General features: G+C 53.2%; 1 protein-coding gene across 1 annotated transcript; it reads right to left on the bottom strand.

Annotated features, from left to right (window-relative positions):
• Positions 1 to 7,594: 7,594 nt before the first annotated feature.
• Positions 7,595 to 19,041, bottom strand: LOC127038257 (myeloid cell surface antigen CD33-like). Its single transcript, XM_050930778.1, has 6 exons — positions 18,950 to 19,041; positions 13,350 to 13,510; positions 12,660 to 13,064; positions 12,198 to 12,518; positions 10,123 to 10,231; positions 7,595 to 9,714 (listed from the first exon to the last, which is right to left on the bottom strand). Exons 1-4 carry the CDS (start codon positions 18,964 to 18,966, stop codon positions 12,325 to 12,327), a joined length of 777 nt encoding a protein of 258 aa, XP_050786735.1. The 5' UTR covers positions 18,967 to 19,041; the 3' UTR covers positions 7,595 to 9,714; positions 10,123 to 10,231; positions 12,198 to 12,324.
• Positions 19,042 to 20,246: the final 1,205 nt, after the last annotated feature.

Raw genomic sequence — 20,246 nt, 5'->3', positions numbered from 1 at the left:
TGGCAGGGCGTGGGTGCGAGTGTCAGGGCGAGGGCTGGGGCGAGATGTGAGATTTCAAGACAGGAAGGGGAAGTCAACGTGGAAATCTGGCCCAGAACATCTTGCAAAAGCCAGTTCCAGTAGCTGGAGATCTTGGTGCCTTTGTCGCAAGCGGGAGATTGTCACAGATACAGGCAGCTTCCACGGACAGCTGGCTTCCGGCCCCAGCAGGGGTAGGGAGCAGGGGGAACTGGCTATCGGAGCAGGGGAATGGGACATGGGGTCTTTCCCCTCTAGGGACACCGGCTCTAATCTGCCCCAGGGTGGGGCACTGGCTGGCTCTGGCGGGGGGGAATGGGACCGGGGTCCTTCCCCTCTAGGGTCTCTCAGCAGGGGAGACGCCAGCAGATCGGAGCCGGTCCATTGAACTCAGAGTTTGTTCTCTGTCTCTCGGTTCCTCCAACGCCTCCCAGGTACCAGGTCACTGAGTCTGGGGATTCCCTCGTGATGGGACCTGCTCCATCGGCTGGATCCGGATAGGCAGCTGGATTTCACCACCCGCCACAGACTCCGTCCTTCGACTTAAGAGCTGAGACGCAGAGAACCTGGCCTGGGGGCTGTTTACACAGGGACCTCTCCCCAGTGCTGAGATGTGGCTGCCTCTAGGGTGGGGCCCGGGGGCTGTTTATACAAGGACTCCTTGCCCGGTGTGGAGATACACAAGGGTTTGGGAGAAACCTAGAACTAAAAGAAACACAGCGGCCCCTTAGGGGCATTGGAACCACCCCCGACGGCCAGGTCCTCCCGAGTCTCCCACCCCAGCCAGACCCTGGCCTGCTCTGTCCCAGGCCAGTGGCACGTCAGCTCTGCCCCCCTGCGTGTGGGCCCTGGCGGCTGTGCTGGGAAGCTGGTTGTTGAGCGGATCTTGCACAACAGGAAGTTTCCAGTCAGTGAGTTTCTGGTTTCAGACTTCCTAATCAGCTGCCTGGGAGGATCCCTCAGTGGCTGTTAAACAGATGCTCCACATGGAGGTGGCTGCATTTCAGCACCAGCCGGGCAAGGGATCCTTATAGAAACACCCACACACTCCACCTCAGAGGCGGCCGCATCTCAGAACTGGGCAAGGGGGTCCCTGTATAAATAGCCCCTGTGCTCCACCCCAGAGGCAGCTTCATCTCAGCTCTGGGCAAGGGATCTTTGTGCATTGTATTGAGCTCAGTATTTGACTCGTGTGTTTTTCTTGGGTCTTGGCAATTACCAGGTTCAGATGCAGGAAAAACTGGGAAACCTTAGAACAGCTGGGTGGAGTTCAAAACCTGACATGGCTGATAACACGGAGATCATGGTGACTGGGATCCATCTCTTACTGACACGGGAGGGCAAGGGTTAATTACCTGTTATCTATCCATTCCCATTCACCTCCTCTATCTATCTAAATAATTTCAATGTCTGTTTCTTTCTATGTCCTGAAGATATTTTAAAACATGGGGGGGGAGACTGAAAAACGTGGGATATTTTTTGTGAAAAATTCCTAGCCGCTGAATTTTTTCCAGTGATCATTAGTTTTAAATGGCCAAGATCTCAGCGAAGCCTTTCTAAAAACCAAAAAATCCTGTGAGTGGTTTTTAGGAAAGGGAACATTTGCACAAAACTTTTATTTTAAAAAACAACCTGTGACCAAGTGGGGGATTTCGTGATTGTTTTGATGAATACTGGCTTTGCCTCAGCTTCCCTCTGTGCTGCGTGCGTAACGAGGTGGTGGGAGAGGGGGATTGTGGTTGCAGAGGGCCAGGTGTGACCTCACCTGGCAGCAGGGACCCCAGACACCAGCTTGGACATTCTGGAACGTAGCAACCAGTGGCCCAGAGTCCCAGCCCATCATGGGAGCCAGCTGGTTCTGGCCATTGGGGACAAAGGATGGAAGAGAGGGGGCCCAGGTGATCTGTTCACCTGGGATCGAAGACAAAGGGTGGAAGAGGGACTAGCGGGGGAGGGGCTGGAAGGAGGTCGCTTCTGGACTGGGGACAAAGAGGGGCCTGAGCTACCTGGACGGGGTCAGACCCAACTGGACGGTGCTGAGACTGGCCAGGCCCAAGGGCCTTGAGAACTGCCTGTGGTGGGTTCAGACATTCAATAAACCTGCGTTACAATGGCTGAGACTCGCTGCAGGGTAGAGAAGGAGGTGGAGGAGAGGCTGAGGGGCCGGACGTCTCCAGGGCACATCAGAAACCGGAGATGTCGTCACTGCAGGCAGCGGGGCAGGGCCCAGAGACACAGGAAATCTTGGCCCAGGAGAAACTCAAAGGGTTAATGTGGCAGATGGGAGCCAGCAGGTAACTGGCTCACAGAATGAGCTGTGACTAGCCCGGGGGAGGAAGCAGCCACCCACTACCCCGGGGGCAGAGCTGGCCAGGGGAGGGAGGGTGCAGAGAAGTCCCCTCCGAGCCCAGTGCACATGTCATGTCTGCTTGCACCCTGGGGCTCTGGCCCCTCTGGCCCCCCATAAGAGCAGATAGGGGTGGTCAATGGGGAGACATTTGGGTGGTGGAGAGATTCTGGGAGCAACATATTCTTGTCGGGGTGGGGCAACTCCCCCAGATGTCAGGGGCCACATGACTGGGGGAAAGGCCCCCGAACTGGGCAAGGGATGTGGGTTCCAGAGCCCAGGGACTGGAGAGAGGCTGGGACAGGTATGTGCACTGATGTGTAGAAAGAACAGTAAATATGGCAGGCAACCAGCTTGGCTTAACGTTAGTGTAACCCTTCTGCCAGGCTGAGTTGATAGCAGCAAGGGCTGTGGCCCCTCCCAACAATGTAACACAAAATCAGCTCAAGCCTCCACCCGGTGACCTGGGAAAATCTTACACACACCCCCGGGTGCCTCGAAGAGGCAATACTTCCCCTCTCACAAGCACCGACTCTCGGTGTAGCAGAAAATGTTTAATAACATGAGACAAACGACATCAATATTAAACTGGGAAACCACCACAGCTTGGGTTCACAGACCAAAGCATGAGTAAAGACCCACCCCAGCTCAGTGGTTTGAGCATTGGCCTGCTAAACCCAGGGTTGTGAATTCAATCCTTAAGGGGACCATTTAGGGAACTGGGGTAAAAGTCTGTCTGGGCCTTGGTCCTGCTTTGAGCAGGGGATGGACTAAATGACCTCCTGAGGTCCCTTCCAACCCTGATATTCTATGATAAATTGAGCCGTGTCCTTTCCTTTGGGTTCTTGAGTCCAGCAACCCAAAAGTCTCTTGAGTCCAGTGACCCAAGAATCACACAGTCCAAAACATCTCTGTCCCTGGTCAGTGCAGCCCCAGAGTTCAAAAGTTTATCGGCAGAGTTTTACCCCCTCCCCAGCCTGTGTGGAAATGGAGGTGGGGGGCACACAGGGTGTTACACCTTACATGATCTGAGGCCGACTGCCCCGCCTCTCCGTGGGGTTCTGCTGCAGCCTTCACCAGGAGCTGCTCCTCCAGCCGTCTCTGCAAACTGCTCGGCTCCACTCGCTGTTCCATAGGCCTGTCCAAGCTGCTCCACTCTGCTCCGCCAGCCACTGAGCAATACAGCTTCAGGCTCCCCCACTAGTTAACACAGCGCTCAGTGATTTCAGCTTGCAGTAGGGGAGCTCCAGTGCTGGTGCACCATTGGCCCAAAGTGAATTCAGCTCAGCAGCCTGTAACTAGCCACCTAAAGGAATCAGAATCAGCTCTGCTCTTCAACAGCGGACAGAGGAGGAGCAGCAGAGAGGGGGCACGTGTGTGTGCATGCACAATTACTGTTTCAGGCTCACAAAAGGGGCCCACACCATCCTCTGGCCCCGTGTCCGTCCCAGGACCCTGGTGCTTTGTTAGCTGGGGTGCTGCCCCCTGGCAGTAACCCCTTTCTCTCAGGGTCTCCCCTCCCTGGGAAACCCCACCCACTATCCTCACCTCAGTATATGGCTACTGCCAGTCACTGTCTAGCCCCCATGCCCTGGGGCAGACTGCAGCATCAGCCACTCATCACTGGCAAGGAGGGTTTGGACCTGCTGCCTTGGTCTGCCCCTGGGCTGCCCTCTGCAACCCCCAGTACCTGTTAGCTCAATGCTAGGCCACAGCCTGGGGCTTTCCAGGCTGGAGCTCCCCAGCTCCTCTGCCTTTCCCCAGCCCTGCTCCACTCAGGTACCCTGTGTCCAGCTCCTTGCAGCCAGGCCCTTCTCCCTCTACAGACAGAGAGAGAGTGCTTGGGCTCCTGGCTCCCACCCTCTTATAGTGGCCAGCTGGGCCTGACTGGGGCATGGCCACAGCTGAGCCTGCTTTCTCCAACCAGCCCAGGCTTCTTGCCCCAGCCCCAGCCCTCTCCTGGGCTGTTTTTAACCCTTCAGGGCAGGAGCGGGGGACCACCCCACCACAAGATCTTATCTGCTATTTTGTTACCAGAAAACAAATCCAGGATCTCTCCCCATTCTCCTGGGTCTCACTGCCCTGCTGCAGCCACCCCTTTGATCTTAAAAAAGATATTGAACTTTATAAAGCATTAAGGTACCATAAGGGTTAAATGCTCAATACCAAACCCAAACAACACCAGTTACCTGTGTCTGGCAAACAGTGTCTGTCAGCTGCACAACCTTGAATGAAAGATTCAAATGGCTTTTTAGTGGTGTTATTGAAAAACAAAACAAACAAGTTAATCTTAAACCCACAAAAAAGAGTTTTACAAACCAGGAGTGTTAGTTTAGGTCCTAAACACTCCACATATTTACACAATATATTTACACACACACACACACACATTCTCTTTTGCTTAACATCCTCTTACACTGCTTTATTTTTTACACAGCTGTACAGAGATTGCATTTGTATACATTTGGGGGCAGTTACGTTCCAATAGAAACCCCTCATGTTCCTTTAGCAAATTTGACTAAATTATTCATAATTAAATGATTTCAATCAGATTGTCTCTCTGCCTGGCTTATTTACAGACCTTTCTTTGGAAAAGGGCCCATTTCCCCTTCAGAATGGCTGCAAAGAAACCAAAAATTCTCTTTCTATAACACTCTTCCGGTTTAACATTTTTACAACATTCAGCTGCTTAATTCCCTCCAGCCTCTGCAGAGTTAATGTCTCACTATCTTTCCTTAAATCACTTGCTTATCTCCCAAACTGACACCTCCATTGGCCCAGATGTCACCCTTCCTAGTATTGTCCCAGGGATCTGTACTTACTTACTCCTCTTCTTACTCCTGACCTCAGGGCTCCCAAACTGTTTTCCAATCTTGTTCTCTGTTGTCTGGGCCTGATCCTGCTTTCCTCGCTGAGCCATCCCTCCCTGTGGGCACAGACTGTGTCCCAGTAACCATTTAGCCAGGAGGGGGAGCTCTTCAACTAGCCCCCACCCCTCCTGGTCCCTTTTCTCCATTCCTTTTCTCTCCTGTTGCTCTGGTGGGGGGGGGGGGGTGTCACTCTGCCAGATAGGTAGTGACCCATCCTGACAGCAGGCACAGGTACTCAGCTATTATTTACTGGGTTAGACTCCGTCAGTTCAGCCCAAAAGACCTTAGGCTGCCCAGGCATTCGCCCCCTAATTGTTACCTGCACAAAACTCTCTGTTACTCACACACTCTAGGGGCTCTCCCCCTTTCCCTTGTCCTAGGGCTCAAGGCGTCACCTTACAATGTAGGGCACCCACCTTACTCCATTGCTAGGGCTCAGGCAGAACCCTGTGGGTTTGTGGGACCTTTTACCAGCGAAAGAGCCTTACATGGTAATACCCTTATTCTTTATTTATTAACAGTCACCCAAACCACACTGCACACGCGACACACACAGTGCTCACCACCCCCAAGAAGACAAATGAACTTTTCTGGATGGCCAGTCAGGATCAGGTCCATCTGGGGGACTCCAGTTTCTGCCCAGTGTCATTGGCAGAGAGTTGAGGTCTGGTAGCTCTGATCTTTGGGGCTGTGTCCTGGAGTTGGTACCCAAAGAACTTCCAGTTTATATAGTGAAATTTGAGCCCTTTTAACTGTACCTTAACCAATCATGATACTAAAATTTTACTAACCAATCCTAACATAGTGTAACAAAACTCTAACCAATCCTACCCCACCACCTTAATTAATTTACACCCAGCAAAATTAATTATGCAACATACAGGAACAATTAAAGAACCAGAGAGAGACCAGACAGATACACAATAGGGAGGTGGGAACCAGAATGACAAATCAATGAAGAAATGAGGATTTCGCAACCACAGCTATTGATGAGTGATTTCTGGACAGACAGATGCTATCAAACTAATCCCCACCCCAGCCCCGCCTCTTCCCCGAGTGTGCTGTGTTCCCCTTCCCTCCCAGCGTTTGCTGCCGCAGAGCAGAACTTTGCAGTCATAGAGAAGCAATGCCTGGTTGCGGGGTGGGCCTTTAAGCTGCAGGTATTTGGGCTACACTTTACTGTGCACACTGACCACTCACCCCGATGCACTGTACCAAATGAAAGGGGCCCAATGCCAAGCTCCTGAGATGGAGTCTGAACCTCCAGGATTACAAGATGGAAATGGGACATGGGAATGGGAGTACAAATGTTATAGCCGAGGCTTTGTCCCAGAGAGAGGTACCTGAACCTCCCTGGGTCACTGGCTGAAGTGACCCCTCTCAGTTCAGACTCGAGGTGAGAAGAGATATGATGAAGTGGGGGATTTTGTTAGTGTTTTGCATAAATACGCTGACTGCCTCAGTTTACCTGTGTGCTGCGTGTGTAACAAGGTGGCGGGAGAGAGGTGTTGTGGTTGCAGAGGGCCAAGTGTGGCAGCCTGGACTCTGGACACCAGCCTGGATAATGTGGATCTTAGCAGCCAGTGACCCAGAAGCCCAGCCCATCTTGGGAGCCAGCTGGTTCTGGCCCTGTCATAAACATACAGCTAAGGGTAGCATAAAATCCTGCCTGAGCAGCTGTACAGAATCCTTACCTGTAAGGGGTTAAGAAGCCCAAATAACCTCATTGGCACCTGACCAAAAGCACTAATTAGGAAAGAAGATACTTTCAAATGTGGAGTGGGGGGCAGAGGTTTTGTTTGTGCTCTCTGGACACAGAGAGAGAGACCAGGTAGGAAAACCTTCTCCTGAAAACATACTTGAAATGAGCATCTAAGATTACAAAAATTGTAAGTAAGGGCAAGGAAATGCCTTAGATTATCTCTTGTTTTAGCTTGTGAATTTTCCCTATGCAAAGAGGGAGTTTTATTCCTGTTTTTAGTAACTTTGAAGCTGAGCCTAGAGGGGAATCCTCTGTGTTTAAATCTTTCTATTACCCTGTAAAGTTACCTTCCATCCTGATTTCTTGCAGGTGTGATTCTTTTACTTTAAATAAAATTATTTTTTTAAGAACCTGATTGATTTTCAGTGTCCTAAAAACCAAGGGGTTTGGTCTGTGCTCACACTGTAACTAAATTGGTTAGTATATTATTCTCAAGCCTTCCCAGAAAAGGGGTGAAGGGATTTGGGGGGAATATTTTGGGGAACAAGGGACTCCAAGTGACCCTTTTCCTGATTTTTTTTTGTCTAAATCACTTGGTGGTGGCCGCAATACCATCCAAGGACAAGGAAATGATTTGTCTGTGGGGAAGTTCTTAACCTAAGCTGGTAAAAATAAACTTGAGGAGTCTTTCATGCTGGTCCCCACATCTGTACGCCAGAGTTCAGAGTAGGGAGGGAACTCTGACAGCCCCTAGGAGGACAAAGAGTGGAGGAGAGAGGGCCCCATAAGGCAACTGGTTCTGGTCAGTTAAGGAACAAAGGATGCTAGAGATGGTGCCCAGGTGACCTGTTTGCCCAGGGACATAGACAAAGGGTAGAGGAGGGGCTGGTGGAAGGAGGTCGCTTCTGAACTGAGCTATCTGGATGGGGACAGACCCAGCTGGACAGTGCTGAGATTGGCTAGGTTTGAGGGCCATGAGAACTGCCTGTGCTGGGTTCAGACATTCAATAAACCTTCTGTGTTATGCTGGCGGAGAGTCACCGCACGGTATATATCTACATAAAAATATTGAACACAATCAATCCAGCATTCCTCCAAAGACTTAACACTTGCTCACACACTATGTCTGGCTTTGTGTAACTGTGCCATCTGGTGGCTCCATCAAGAACAGCGTGTTCCTCCCATCCCATCTCTCCTATGCAGGCTTCTTTGCCCAGAGCCCAGACCTGGGCCTGAGGGTCCCAGAATTGGTGTGAGCCTGGGTGAGTCTCTGCTTCATCATCCCCTGCACATTCAGGCCACTGAAATGGCCTGGATTGGATGTAGGGATCTGTGGGCCTTGGTTCATGGAGCAAGCGGACGTGTTCTGGGGGAAACCCATCGCTACCAACATCCTCTGCAGAGAGGTGTTGGGGGAGGCACAGGGCCACTTCTGGATGCGGGGGTACCTGGAGAACGGGGGCTGCTCCTTGGGCATCGAGAACATGTGAGGCAGGGACAAGGGCTGCTATTATCTGCACATCACCAAGGGGAAATTGTTCAGCACAGCTACCAAGCAACACAGCCTGCACTCATCATCACTGGTATCCCACCTCTACCACCTAAGCCAGGTAGTCCCCCACCCTGGAGCTGGATCGAAGCCATCACCCACGAGAGGGAAAAGACCCAGTGCCCCATTCCTCACCTGGCTTGTGGCTTGAAACAGAAATTGGTCACAAATTTTAGCAAATCGAAAACTGTTTGGGTCGAAACAAAAAGAAAAATTGTTGACGTTTTTGGCGAACCAAACATTTGAAAAAAATACTTGGGGGTCAATCTGAAAAGCATAATCTGATAAATTTTGAGGGAACCCAAAGTCAGCAGTAAAAAATCTTTTCATGTAAAACTAAAAATGGAAATTGGTCAAAATGTTCAGCAAACTAAAAGGTCAGAAATAGATTTGGTTTGAGGATGAATCATTTTGTTTCGATTTCTAGCATTTTAGATGTTTTTTAATTACAAAGTAAAATATGGAAATTTGAAACCATACAGTGCATTTGAATCGAGAAAGTGAAATGTTTCTTTTTAAAAATGACTAAATGAAAACTTTAAATTTTGGGAAATTTCGGGAGGCTTTTTTCCCCAAACAAACGAATTGGCAAAATAGACCCAGATTTACACAAAGTTTTGGTGTTGTCAAATTTGCATTTGGCACCCAAAAAATAGTTTGTCAGTGAAACTTTCTCCCCGCGCTGGCTGGGAATGGCCATCAGAGCTCCTGGGTTGGGCACTTTCTTGCAGGGATTAGTAACTATCATCATCTGCTCTGCTCTGTTCTCTTGAGGGTCTCATAATGTGTTTGTCACCGGGGTATCTGGGTGCCGGGTGGTCACCACAGAGCCAACAGAGTCATAATCATCAAGGCAATAAACAGAACATCTACTGGTCATATAAACATTACAAGCAGCTTCCATCTGCTTCTCAGGCCCATGGGTATGATTCAGAGAGGCAGGGAGGGGGCAGGATACCAGGCTAGATGGGCCCATGATGGGGCTCATCTGGAGAGGTAGGGAGGGGGCAGGATATCAGGCTAGATCGGCCGGTTGGCCTCACCCAGGGTGGCAGTTCCCTGAGCTGAGGACTCATTCTCTGTCTCCTCAGTCCCCTGAGATTCCAGTTCTTTGTCAGCTCTTCAGTGGCTGAGGAATGTCCCGATCTACACGCCGGACTCGGGCACCGTGGATTCCCTGGCCCCCGGCCTCTCCTTCCTTCTGCTTCCACGAGAACAGCAGGGTGTCCTGGGAGAGAGAGATTCTGGGGTATATAAGTGGCTGGCAGTCTGGATAGATAGATAGATAGATAGATAAATGGGTGGAGGGATGGGAGGTGAGTAAGTAGATGGGTACATAGGTGGGTGGGTAGTTAGTTGGGTAAGTGGGTAGAGAGATAGGAGGTAGGTTGGTAGATCAGTAGGTGGGTAGGTCAGTGGGTTGGTAGCTAGGCAGTGTTGTAGGTAGATAGGTGGGTCAATGGGTACATAGGTAAGTAGGTGATTACATAGGTGGGTGGGATGGTAGGTGGGCGGGTGAGCAGGTTGGTAAGTTCCTAGGTAGGTAGTTAGGTGGGGTGGTAGGTGGGTACATGGGTGGGTCAGTGGGTTGGTAGCTAGGTGGGTTGGTGGGTAGGTGGGTCAGTTGCTGAGTTACCGTCTGTAATAGAGCAAGGTGAGGTAATAGGCCAGGAAGAATCCAGTCACCATGAAGATGAGTTTGCAGCTGATTTCGATAAATGCCCGAGTGAGGCCACCTGTGGGAGCTGGAAGAAGCTGAGAGTCTGGGATAGATCCCTGCAATCCCTGCCCGAACCAGCCAGCCCCTGCTCTGGGGCTGGGTACGAGCCAGCACCCCCTAGAGGTGGAAAGGCCCTGTGGCCCAATGCCCGCCCACCTCCCCCCACAAGCCAGCCAATCCCCTCCCTGGGGCCAGATCAGCGCTCGTACTCCCTAGCGGGGAAGGGCTCTCTCGTTTCCGGTGGGCTCAGCAGTACTGTACAGCGAACATCCTGTGGATGTTGGAGCAGAGGCAGAAGATCCGGGTCTCTGTCCCCACTCCCCGTCCAGCTCAGGGTGCTGACGGCCTTATCCCCCTGGGACCACAAGCTGACCTGCGGGCCCCCCAGAGCCGTTCCCAGCCAAGGGCTCCCTGTAACCTGCCAGTGAAGCTGGGGAGGGGGGTGGGAGCTCAGGGAGTAACTGTAGCTGACGCTGGGCCCCTGGTGCTGGCAGGACGAGTTCAGCCCGGTCCCCAGCTTGGGGATGTCTGGGGAGAGCAGGACACACAGCAACAAATTAATAGTCAGAGAGAGAAACCCAGGGGCAGGGAGTCCCATGGGTTAACCATACTAATACCCAGGGGAAGGGAGTCCCATAGATTAACCTGCTAGTATCCAGTAGGTGAATCCCACAGGTTCTTCTGCCCTGGGCACTGATCCAGCCCCATCCTCGGTCAGTTGCCTTTCACACCAACCCACCTGCTTCTCCACCTTCAGCATGGGAGCTCATGGCCCTTGAAGACGGCCCAGGGATCCATTCAAGCCTCAGCTGGCTCCCGTGGGGCTGCCCCCAAAGCAGCTAATTAGCTATAGCAGCCTCCCACTCCCCAGATGTGTCCTCTCCCTGCCAGGCCAGAGCCAGGGGATTAAATAACCTCACTCCTGTCCCCAGCTGAGCCCCAGCCACCACCAGACATGTCAGAAACCCCCCTTGTGGGTCCTTGGCCTTTCCCCCTTGGTTCGTCTCTCCCCAGCCCTCTCCTTTCACCCTCTGGCTTCGCCAGCCTGGCCTGGGTACTTTGCAGCCCGGCTGTGCCCAGAGGGCGGCATGTGAAATCAACACCCAGAACAGCTGGACGCTGGTACTATTTGGCCAGGCCTGACAGGGTCCGTCCACGCTGCCCTCAAAGCCCCTCGACCCCGAGGCTCAGAGCCTGATTCTGTTGGGTCGGACTCGTGGGGCTCGGGCTGTGGGGCTCTGATTGCAGAGCAGATGTTTTCTCCGAGGTGTGTGTAGACGTTTGGGGTCAGGCTGGGGCCTGGGCTCAGACACAGGCGGGAAACTCGGGGGCGGGTTCTCTCTAAATCTCCCTCCGGCTGACGGGAACAAGGGTCGTCTTTACAGTGATGCCTGATTTGATCCTTCACTCACAAAGGCGGCCACTGATTTCCCCTCTGCCCTGGATCTGCAGCGCGAGGGTCACAGGCCATTGAACGGGGGTTTGCCCTGGGGCAGGGCGGCCGAGGTCTCTAGGCACCGACCTCGGAGCGTGTTTAGAGCCAGACAGTGACTGGGTCCTGTTAACACTCTGTCCCATATAGAGCATCCACCGATCCCGGCAGAAAGAAGAGGGAGGAGGAGACTTGGTGGGACAGCCTGGGGGATCTCAGGGGGAACTGGGGTGGCTGGTGTGAGGGGAAATCCCAACAAGGGGAGATTGGAATGGGGTGGTGGATCGCAGCATAGGAGGCTTCTGGGGGCAGGGCAGATGGGGGTAGAGAGGGGAGCCATAGCCAAGTGGGGCAGGAAGGGGTGAAGATCCCAAGGGAGAAGGGGCTGCACGGTGTGGAGGGAAGGGGCCTGGAGTAGAATTGGCTGAGGGTGCATGGTGGGGGGTGGGGATCCCAGCAAAGGGCTGAGTTGGGGGAGGGACTGGAGGGCAGGGCTGAGGAGCCCAGGGATGGGGATCCCAGCAGAGGGGGCTGGGGTCCGGCATCTAGGGTCACTCACAGGTGACATGGAGCTGGACGGTTCTGTGGGAGGACCGTCCCCATGGTGGCCTTTAGGTGACGGTGCAGACGAGCTCTTTGCTGTGGTCCCCTGGGCCGGGTGTGAAGCTGAGTGTGGAGCTGTGGGCCTAGGTGCTGTTCACCAGCTGGGCTGAGACGTCCCGGGCTGTGTCGCTGAACGACCCCGTCCAGATGACTTGGGAAGGGGGCTCGGAGCAGCGCCCAGGGGCTGTGCAGGTCACAGTCACCGGCTCCCCGGCCAGCAGCATCCCTGGCAGCTCCCGCGCCGGCGAGATCTGGATCTCTGGCTCCTCCGTCAGCCCTGAGACACGGGGAGAGGGGAGAGAATCACTCAGGGACACGGGGCCTTTCCCCTCTAGGGGCGCGGCCCTGATTCGGCCCCGGGGGGGGGGGACTGGCTGGCTCAGTGGGGCTGATCAGCAGTGACTGTGGCTGCTCTTACCTGGCACGGAGATCGCGAGCTTTGCAACAGTGCCATCGGAATTGGAGAGGTAATTGTATTTCAATGTTCCTTTCTTGACTCTAAAGAAATATTTCCCTGCATCCATCCATCGGGCATCGCTGATTTGCAGGGAGCAGTCGCCGTCGGCTGGCTTCTTCGCCAGCTGGAACCTGCCCTGGGTCTCCTGCGACGCCTCCCGGCTGGAGTCACTGCTGGCCACGAGCGACTCATGACTCACATCGGCTGGATCCTTGTACCAGTATCTGTAGAGCCGGGCTGGGGAATTCTTAGTGTCGTACGAGACTGGGTACGCGAAGGTACAGGGGACGAGAACGCAGAGACCTTCCTGCATCGACACCGACTGCGGCACCTTCAGGGTAAATCCAGGCTGTTGGGCTAGGGACTCTGCAGGGGACGGAGAGGGATTGATGCGGGAGCGATAGAGAACAGAGACCAACCCTGAGCTCCCCCCACAGCTCTGCCGATGCCCATTGCTCCTGACCCACAGCCCATCCATCGAGCCCCCTGTCCGCTCCCTTTCACTCGGTGCCCCCTGGCACCACACTGGGGCACTGGGCTCCCCTCCCCCTCTGGCCAGTCTCTCTTTCATGTCCTGGGACAGAACTGGCCCCGCTTAGAGCAGCTTCTGCCCTTCCCCCTGCACTGGGGCTGCAGATGCTGCTTACTTACCCCTCCAGAGCAGGGCGAGGATCAGGACCCTCAGAGTGGCTGCAGGGGGGGCAGGACCCCCTGCTCTCCAGGGGGTCCCCTGATCCCGGAGCTCCCATTCCCTTGCATCCTGCTGTGGCGGCAGGGCTCTGTCCATGGCTGGGGTTTGGGCTGGGACAGACCTAGAGACAGATGGGGGTGGGAAGTGTGAGAGCAGAGGCTGTTTGGGGAGGACAGATCTGCCTGGGGGGCCATCAGTACTGCTGCGCTCTTCAGGGGGATGATCTGGGGCTTCTGGCAGCGCAGTGACCCCCTCCTCCCTCCCACCGATCCCCAAATCACCAGATAGTCCCGCGAGACCGTGGGCTAAAAAAATCCTTAAATTGGCACACAAAAAAAAAAGAAGAGATTTTCTCTAAGAATCACAAGATCGGCCAGAATATCCCGAGCTGGTGACAGAAGATGGTGGGAAGGCAGCGCTGCTCAGTGCCTGCTTTGTTTCAGTCTTCCCAGAAAAACCAACATGCGAGCGGGCAACCAGCAAAGTTACGATGGACAACAAAGGGGAAAGGCTGCAGATCGAGATTAGTAAAGAACACGTCGGAGATGTTCTGACCAATTTGAGTGAATTCAGATCAGTGGGGCAGGAAGCTGTTCAACCCAGGGGGCTGAAGGAATTAGCTGGAACCACTGGCAATAATATTTGCAAACTCATGGATGCCAGGAGAGGTCCCAGAAGACTGGAAAAGGGCTAACAGGGGGACCAACTTTAAAAGGGGGAAAAGGAGGAGTCGGGAACTATAGACACCTGGAAAGCTCCTAGAGCAATGTATAAAACCTTCAATTTGTGAGGCCGAAGGGGTGATCACCAGCATGGATTTACCAAGAACAAATCCTGCCAAACCATCTTGCTTTCCTTCTTTGACGAGATAACCGGCTGGTGGCTGGGGGAAAGCGGTGGACATAACATACCTGGACTTCAGCAAGGCTTTTGACACAGTCCCACGTAACATTTTCATAAGGAAGCTGGAGAAGACTTCTGACGGAACTCAAATGTGAGATTGCAGAACTACTAACTGTGGTATGTAACATATCATTTAAATCAGTTTCTGTACCGGATGACTGGAGGAGAGCTAATGTGACACCAATTTTTTTAAAAGGCTCCAGAGGTGACCAAGCAATTAGAGGCCACTAAGCCTAACTTCAGTGCCGGGCAAATTGTTTGAAACTACAGGAAAGAACAGAATGATCAGATACAGAGATGAACATGATTTATTGGAGAAGAGTCAGCATGGTTTTTTAAAAAGGGAAATCTTGTCTTACCAAATTAATAGAATTTTTGAGGGAGTCAACAAGCATGTGGACAAGGGTGACCCAGTCCATGTACTTAGATTTTCAGAAAGCCTGTGCTAACGTCCCTCCCGAAAGGTTCTTATGCAAAGTAAGCTTGCATGGGATAAGTGGGAAGATCCTTTCCTGGATCAGTAACTAGTTAAAGATAATTAAAGGGTAGGAATAGATGGTCAATTTTCACAGTGAAGAGAGGTAAATAGTGATGTCACCAGAGGTCTGTACTGGAACAAGTGCTGTTCAACATATTCATCAATGGTCTGGAAAAAGGGGTCAACAGTGAGGTGGCAAAATTTGCAGATGATGCAAACATCCTCAAGATATTTAAGTTGAAAGCTGACAGCAAAGAGCAACAAAGGATCTCACAAAACTGGGTGACTGGGCAACAAAATGGCAGATGAAATTCAATGTTAATAAATGCAAAGTAATGCACATTGGAAAACATAATCCCAACTATATATATATATATAAAATGAGGTGCTACCACTCAAGGAAGACTATAACAGGGTTTAAAGGAGAACTAGGTATATTCATGGAGGTTAAGTCCATTAATGGCTATTAGCCAGGCTGGGTAAGTAATGGTGTCCCTAGCCTTTGTTTGTCAGAGGGTGGAGATGGACGGCAGGAGAGAGATCACTTGATCATTACCTGTTAGGTTCACTCTCTCTGGGGCACCTGGCACTGGCCACTGTCAGTAGACAGGATACTGGGCTGGATGGACCTTTGGTCTGACCCAGTCTGGCCGTTCTTATCTTTTTATGTTCTTACGGTATCTTGGAGTCATTGTGGATAGTTCTCTGAAAACATTCACTCAATGTGCAGCGGCCGCCAAAGGAGTGAACAGAATGTTGGGAATCATTAAGAAAGGGATAGTTAATAAAACAAAAATATCATATTGCCTTTATATAGAGCCATGGCACACCCCCATCTTTAATACTGCGTGCAGTTCTGTGGTCTTATCGCAAATTGGAATTGGAAAAGGTTCACAAAAGGGCAACAAAAATGATTAGGGGGATAGAACAGCTTCCGTATAAGAAAAAAGTAATAAGACTGAGACTTTTCAGCTTGGAAAAGAGACGACTAAGTGGGGATATGATAAAGGTCTATAAGATCATGACAAGTGTGGAGAAAGTAAATAAGGAAGTGTTATTTACTCCTTCCCATAACACAAGAACTAGGAGTCCCCAAATGAAATGAATAGACAGAAGGTTTAAAACAAACCAAAGGCACTATTTCTTCACAGTCAATCTCTGGAACTCCTTGCCAGAGGATGTGGTGAAGGCCAAAACTATAACAGGGTTGAAAAAGAACTGGATAAATTCATGGAGGACAGGTTGTTACTAGCAGCTCTGTGTTCTTAGGGAACCAGGGTGCAGTACCTACCCAGCCTGCCTGTCACGGAGTCCCCGGGCGATGCTCTGGAACTGCTCCCCACCAAGCCAGTCAGGACTTTGGGGAGCCTTCTTTCCCTTGGAGCAGACTTGTTCAGGGCAAGAAGCTCACACGGCTTCACCTCCTGGGTCTCTCCTTGGAGCATTCAGCATCCTCTGCCCCTCCGTGCACTTCCCACAGCGAGTCCACCCCAGCGGGGTCCTGGGGAAGCCACAGGGTCCTGCACCCCCACTTCGCAGTCAGATGTGACTCTCAGCCAGCCAGTAAAACAGGTTTATTCAATAACAGGAAAACAGTCTAAAACAGAGCTTGTAGATACAGCGAACCGGACCCCTCGGCTGGGTCCATTCTGGGGGGCTGTGAGCCAGACCTCCATGTCTGCACTTCACTCCTCGTCCTCAGCCAGCTCCAGACTAACAACCGCTCCAGCCCCTTGTCTCTGGGCTTTGTCTCGTTCCCGGGCCAGGAGGCCACCTGACCTCTTTGTTCTCCTCCACCTTTAGCATCCTCTTACAAGGGTAGGGGGAAGGGCCTGGCCATTAGTTGCCAGGTGACAGAGGGTTGGCCAGGAACTGAGGCCCCCCCACAGTATTCAGGGGGAACATTAAGAACAGCCCCACTTCGTCACACTGTCCGACTCACAAAAGGCAGAAGGAAAATCTCTTGGAAAAGAGATTGGCGGGGTGGGGGGGGACACGATCGTGGTTTTCAAATACTTAAAAGGCTGCCATAGAGAAGCTGGAGAAAAGTTGTTCTCTCTCGCCCCAGAGGGCAGGACAAGGGGCAACAGGTTCAAAGTACAGCAGAGCAGATTGAGATTAAATCTCAGGGAAAACTCTCCAGCTGTGTGAGCAGTCGGACAATGGAGCAGACACTCAGGGAGATCTTGGAAGCTTCTTCACTGGAGGGTTTCGAGAGGAGGCTCCACAGCATCTCTGGGATGGATTAGACCCAACCAGTCCTGCATCTTGGCAGGGGTTGGACTGGGTGACCCCTGTGATCCATTCTCACCCTGTGGGTCTGTGATTCCAGGATTCGCTAAAAAATCCTGAGATTTAATGTGAACATGATGAAAATTCCCCTCTCTCTGCCACCCGCAGTATTCACTAATAAATCCCAAGGTTTGGTATAAAAATCCTGAGATTGGCTTTTAAAATACACAGATTTGTGTCTTTTCAAACCCTGTTGTTTGCGGCCCGTTGGCTCACACCCCCCCCACACGAGTGCTGGTGTTGCCCCCCACACGGTGAGTGGCTCAGTTCTGCAGGGGTCCAGTGGAGCCAGATGGCCCAGATGAGAGTAACGTGTCCGCAGAGGGAAGGGTGCAGAGATCTGACAGCTCCTCCCTGTGCAGCCAGGGTGGGGCGCTAATCCTGCCCTCCCTGCCCCACAGCTTTCTCCTCCATCCCCACTTGACCCTGCTTGTCCTGCAGCTGTGACTCTCCACCCCCCATGTTTGAAAATGGTATTGGCCACTCACTCCTTTCCCGCTCCCCCATCCACTGCTGTCAGAATGGTATGGGTCACTCACTGCTCTCCCCTCCTCCCCTTCGAAAATGGTGTGGACTATTTACTCCTCACCCCTCCTTGCTTTTTAAAACGTTATGAGCCACTCCCCTGCATCCCCCATTCCCCTTCTGTGCAAATGGTACAGGGCAATGGCTCCTCGCACCCCCATGAAAATGGTACAAGCTGCTCCCCCCTTTCCCTCCCCTACCTAAAAACTCCTCTCAGCTCCTGAGGTGGGAGCTGCCTCCCTCCTGCAGCACCCCTGATTGGCTGCCCTTCTCCAGGAGGTGGGGCAAGTGGTCAGGACAGCCTATCAGAGGGGGTTTCAAGGATGGAGTTCTGCAGCCTTGGGGCCGGTCACTGGTGCAATGAGCTGAGCGGGTCTCAGCCTGGATCCCCTGTGGCCCATGCACCATCCCCTGCCAGAGTAGGGTGGGACAGGCTCTGCTGTCCTGGGGCCGGCCATGAGAGATCCAGCCGCCATCCCCATCCCTCTGCAATGCCTGCATTCCCTGCCCCCCAAAACCACCCCTATGGGGAAGGGGGAAAAGCCCAGCAGTTCCATTTCCCACCATTCTTCTGCTGCCTTCAGGTGTTCTCAGGAAGGAGGCTGAGATATGAGGCTGTACGTGTCCCCCTGAGCCCATGGCTCCAGTGTGGTCCCCATGGTGGGGGAGCCCTAGGGCAGGACCCTGCTCGGGCTGGAGGGCCACTGGCAGAGCTGTGGGGGCAGGGAGCCGGGGGCTGGGATGGGAAGGGGCTGTTGGTTGGGACTGAGGGGCACCCTGACCATCCAGCTCCCTCCCCAACCCTAGTTCCACTCACCCCTAGACCTGCAGAGGGGGGCCTGGCACCTGGCTCTCTGACCCTGCAGGCCGGGTTCCCCAGGGTTTGTGACTCGGAGCCTGGGGAAGCAGCATGCACAGGAATGTGAAAGCAGAAGTGGATGCTGAGGGAGGCGGTGGGACATGCTCTCTCAGAAACCCCAGCACCAGCATCCGGCCGACTTCCCTCCCTGTGGCTGGGGCTGCCAGTGGCTTCCCTGCAACAGGGGCAGGCTGCCTATTGCTTGTGGGGCTGGAAATAGAACCCAGGAGTCCAGGCTCTGAGCCCCTCTACACCTCATTCCCCTCCCAGAGCTAGGGACAGAACCCAGAAGTCTTGGCTCCCAGCCTCCTGTCCCAGTTCTATCCATTTATTACTGCTTTTTCCAGACACACAAAAATATTTTAACACTAGCGGCTCACACCTCTTATCGTATTGTACATGCTGCAGACACTAATCACTTACCCCTAGCTGAGATGCAGCTGCCTCCGGGGCGGGGCAGCTGGGGAACAGCCACACAGCGACATTGCCCAGGGGTTACTCACCTGGAGCTGAGATGCATCTGCCTCTGGGGTGGGGTGGCTGGGAACAGCGCACTGGAACAGCAGATGCCCGGTTAGGATGGCTAGTGAATCTCAGGTTGCGGCGAGATGTGAGATTTCAAGACAGGAAGGGGAAGTCAGCATATGAATCTGGCCCTAGAACATCTTGCAGAAGGTGGTTCCAGTGGCTGGAGATCTCAGTGCCATCGATGCGAGAGGGAGATGGTCACAGACACAGGCAGCTCCCACTGACAGTCGGCTTCTGGCCCCCTGTGGGGGGCTGGCTGGGGGTAGGGGGAATGGGGCACAGGGCTTTTCCAGTCTAGGGGGCACTGGCTCTGATCTGCCCCAGAGTTGGGCACTGGTTGAGTCTGGGGAGTTGGAATGGGGCACGGGGCCCTTCCCCTCCAGGGTCTCTCAGCCGGGCAGACGCCAGTAGATCAGAACCTGTCCAATGACCCAGGTCATTGACTGGATCAGGAGAGGCAGCTGGATTCCATGGCCCAGCACAAACACCATCCTTTGGCTTAAGAGCTGAGACGCAGAGAATCTGGCCTGGTTCCTGGGGCTGTTTACACAGGGACCTCTCCCCAGCGCTGCAATGTGGCTGCCTCTGGGGTAGGGCGTGGAGGCTGTTTATACAAGCACTCCTTGCCTGGTGTTAAGATACACAAGGGTTTAGGGGAACCTAGAACTAAAAGAAACACAGTGCCCTATAGGTGCATTGGGACCAGCCCTAATTGCCGGGTCCTCCCAAGTCTCTCACCCCAGCCAGACCCTGACCTGCTCTGCCCCAGGCCAGTGGCACATCAGCTCTGCCGCCCGCGTGTGGGCCCCGGTGGCTGTGTTGGAAGGCTGGTTGCTGAGGGGATCTTCCACAACAGGGAGTTTCCAGTTGGTGAGTGTGCTGCATCTCTGGCCAGTCGGCCCTGGTTTGGGGCTGGGCGAGAGCCATGGAGAGCAGGTGAGAGGGTCCCATTGAACACTGGGGTGCGGCCGCTTGGACATAGGTCCCCAGCCAGTGGCAGAAGGGGCGAGCCCGGGGCAGATTCCTGCTGGGATAGTGCCTGCCAGGTCTAGTGGGTTATAACTTGCTGCACTGGATCCATGCGGATCAGGGCAGACCCTTGGTCTTTGGGGTGAGATCCAGGGCAGGAACCCTGGTGTCTGCACTGGCCTCTAGTTTGGTTTGTTACATTCTGCCTCTGGTTAATCACCGTTTGGTTTCAGACTCTTTTTAATTAGGTGCCGGGGAGGTTTCTCTTAGTGGCTGTTAAACAGATGCCCTACCTGGAGGTGG

The sequence above is a fragment of the Gopherus flavomarginatus genome, chromosome 20 (genome assembly GCF_025201925.1).
Source record: "Gopherus flavomarginatus isolate rGopFla2 chromosome 20, rGopFla2.mat.asm, whole genome shotgun sequence".
Lineage (NCBI taxonomy): Eukaryota > Metazoa > Chordata > Testudines > Testudinidae > Gopherus > Gopherus flavomarginatus.
The sequence above is the reverse complement of the archived record's forward strand: the minus strand, read 5'-3'. Positions and strand labels throughout refer to the sequence as shown.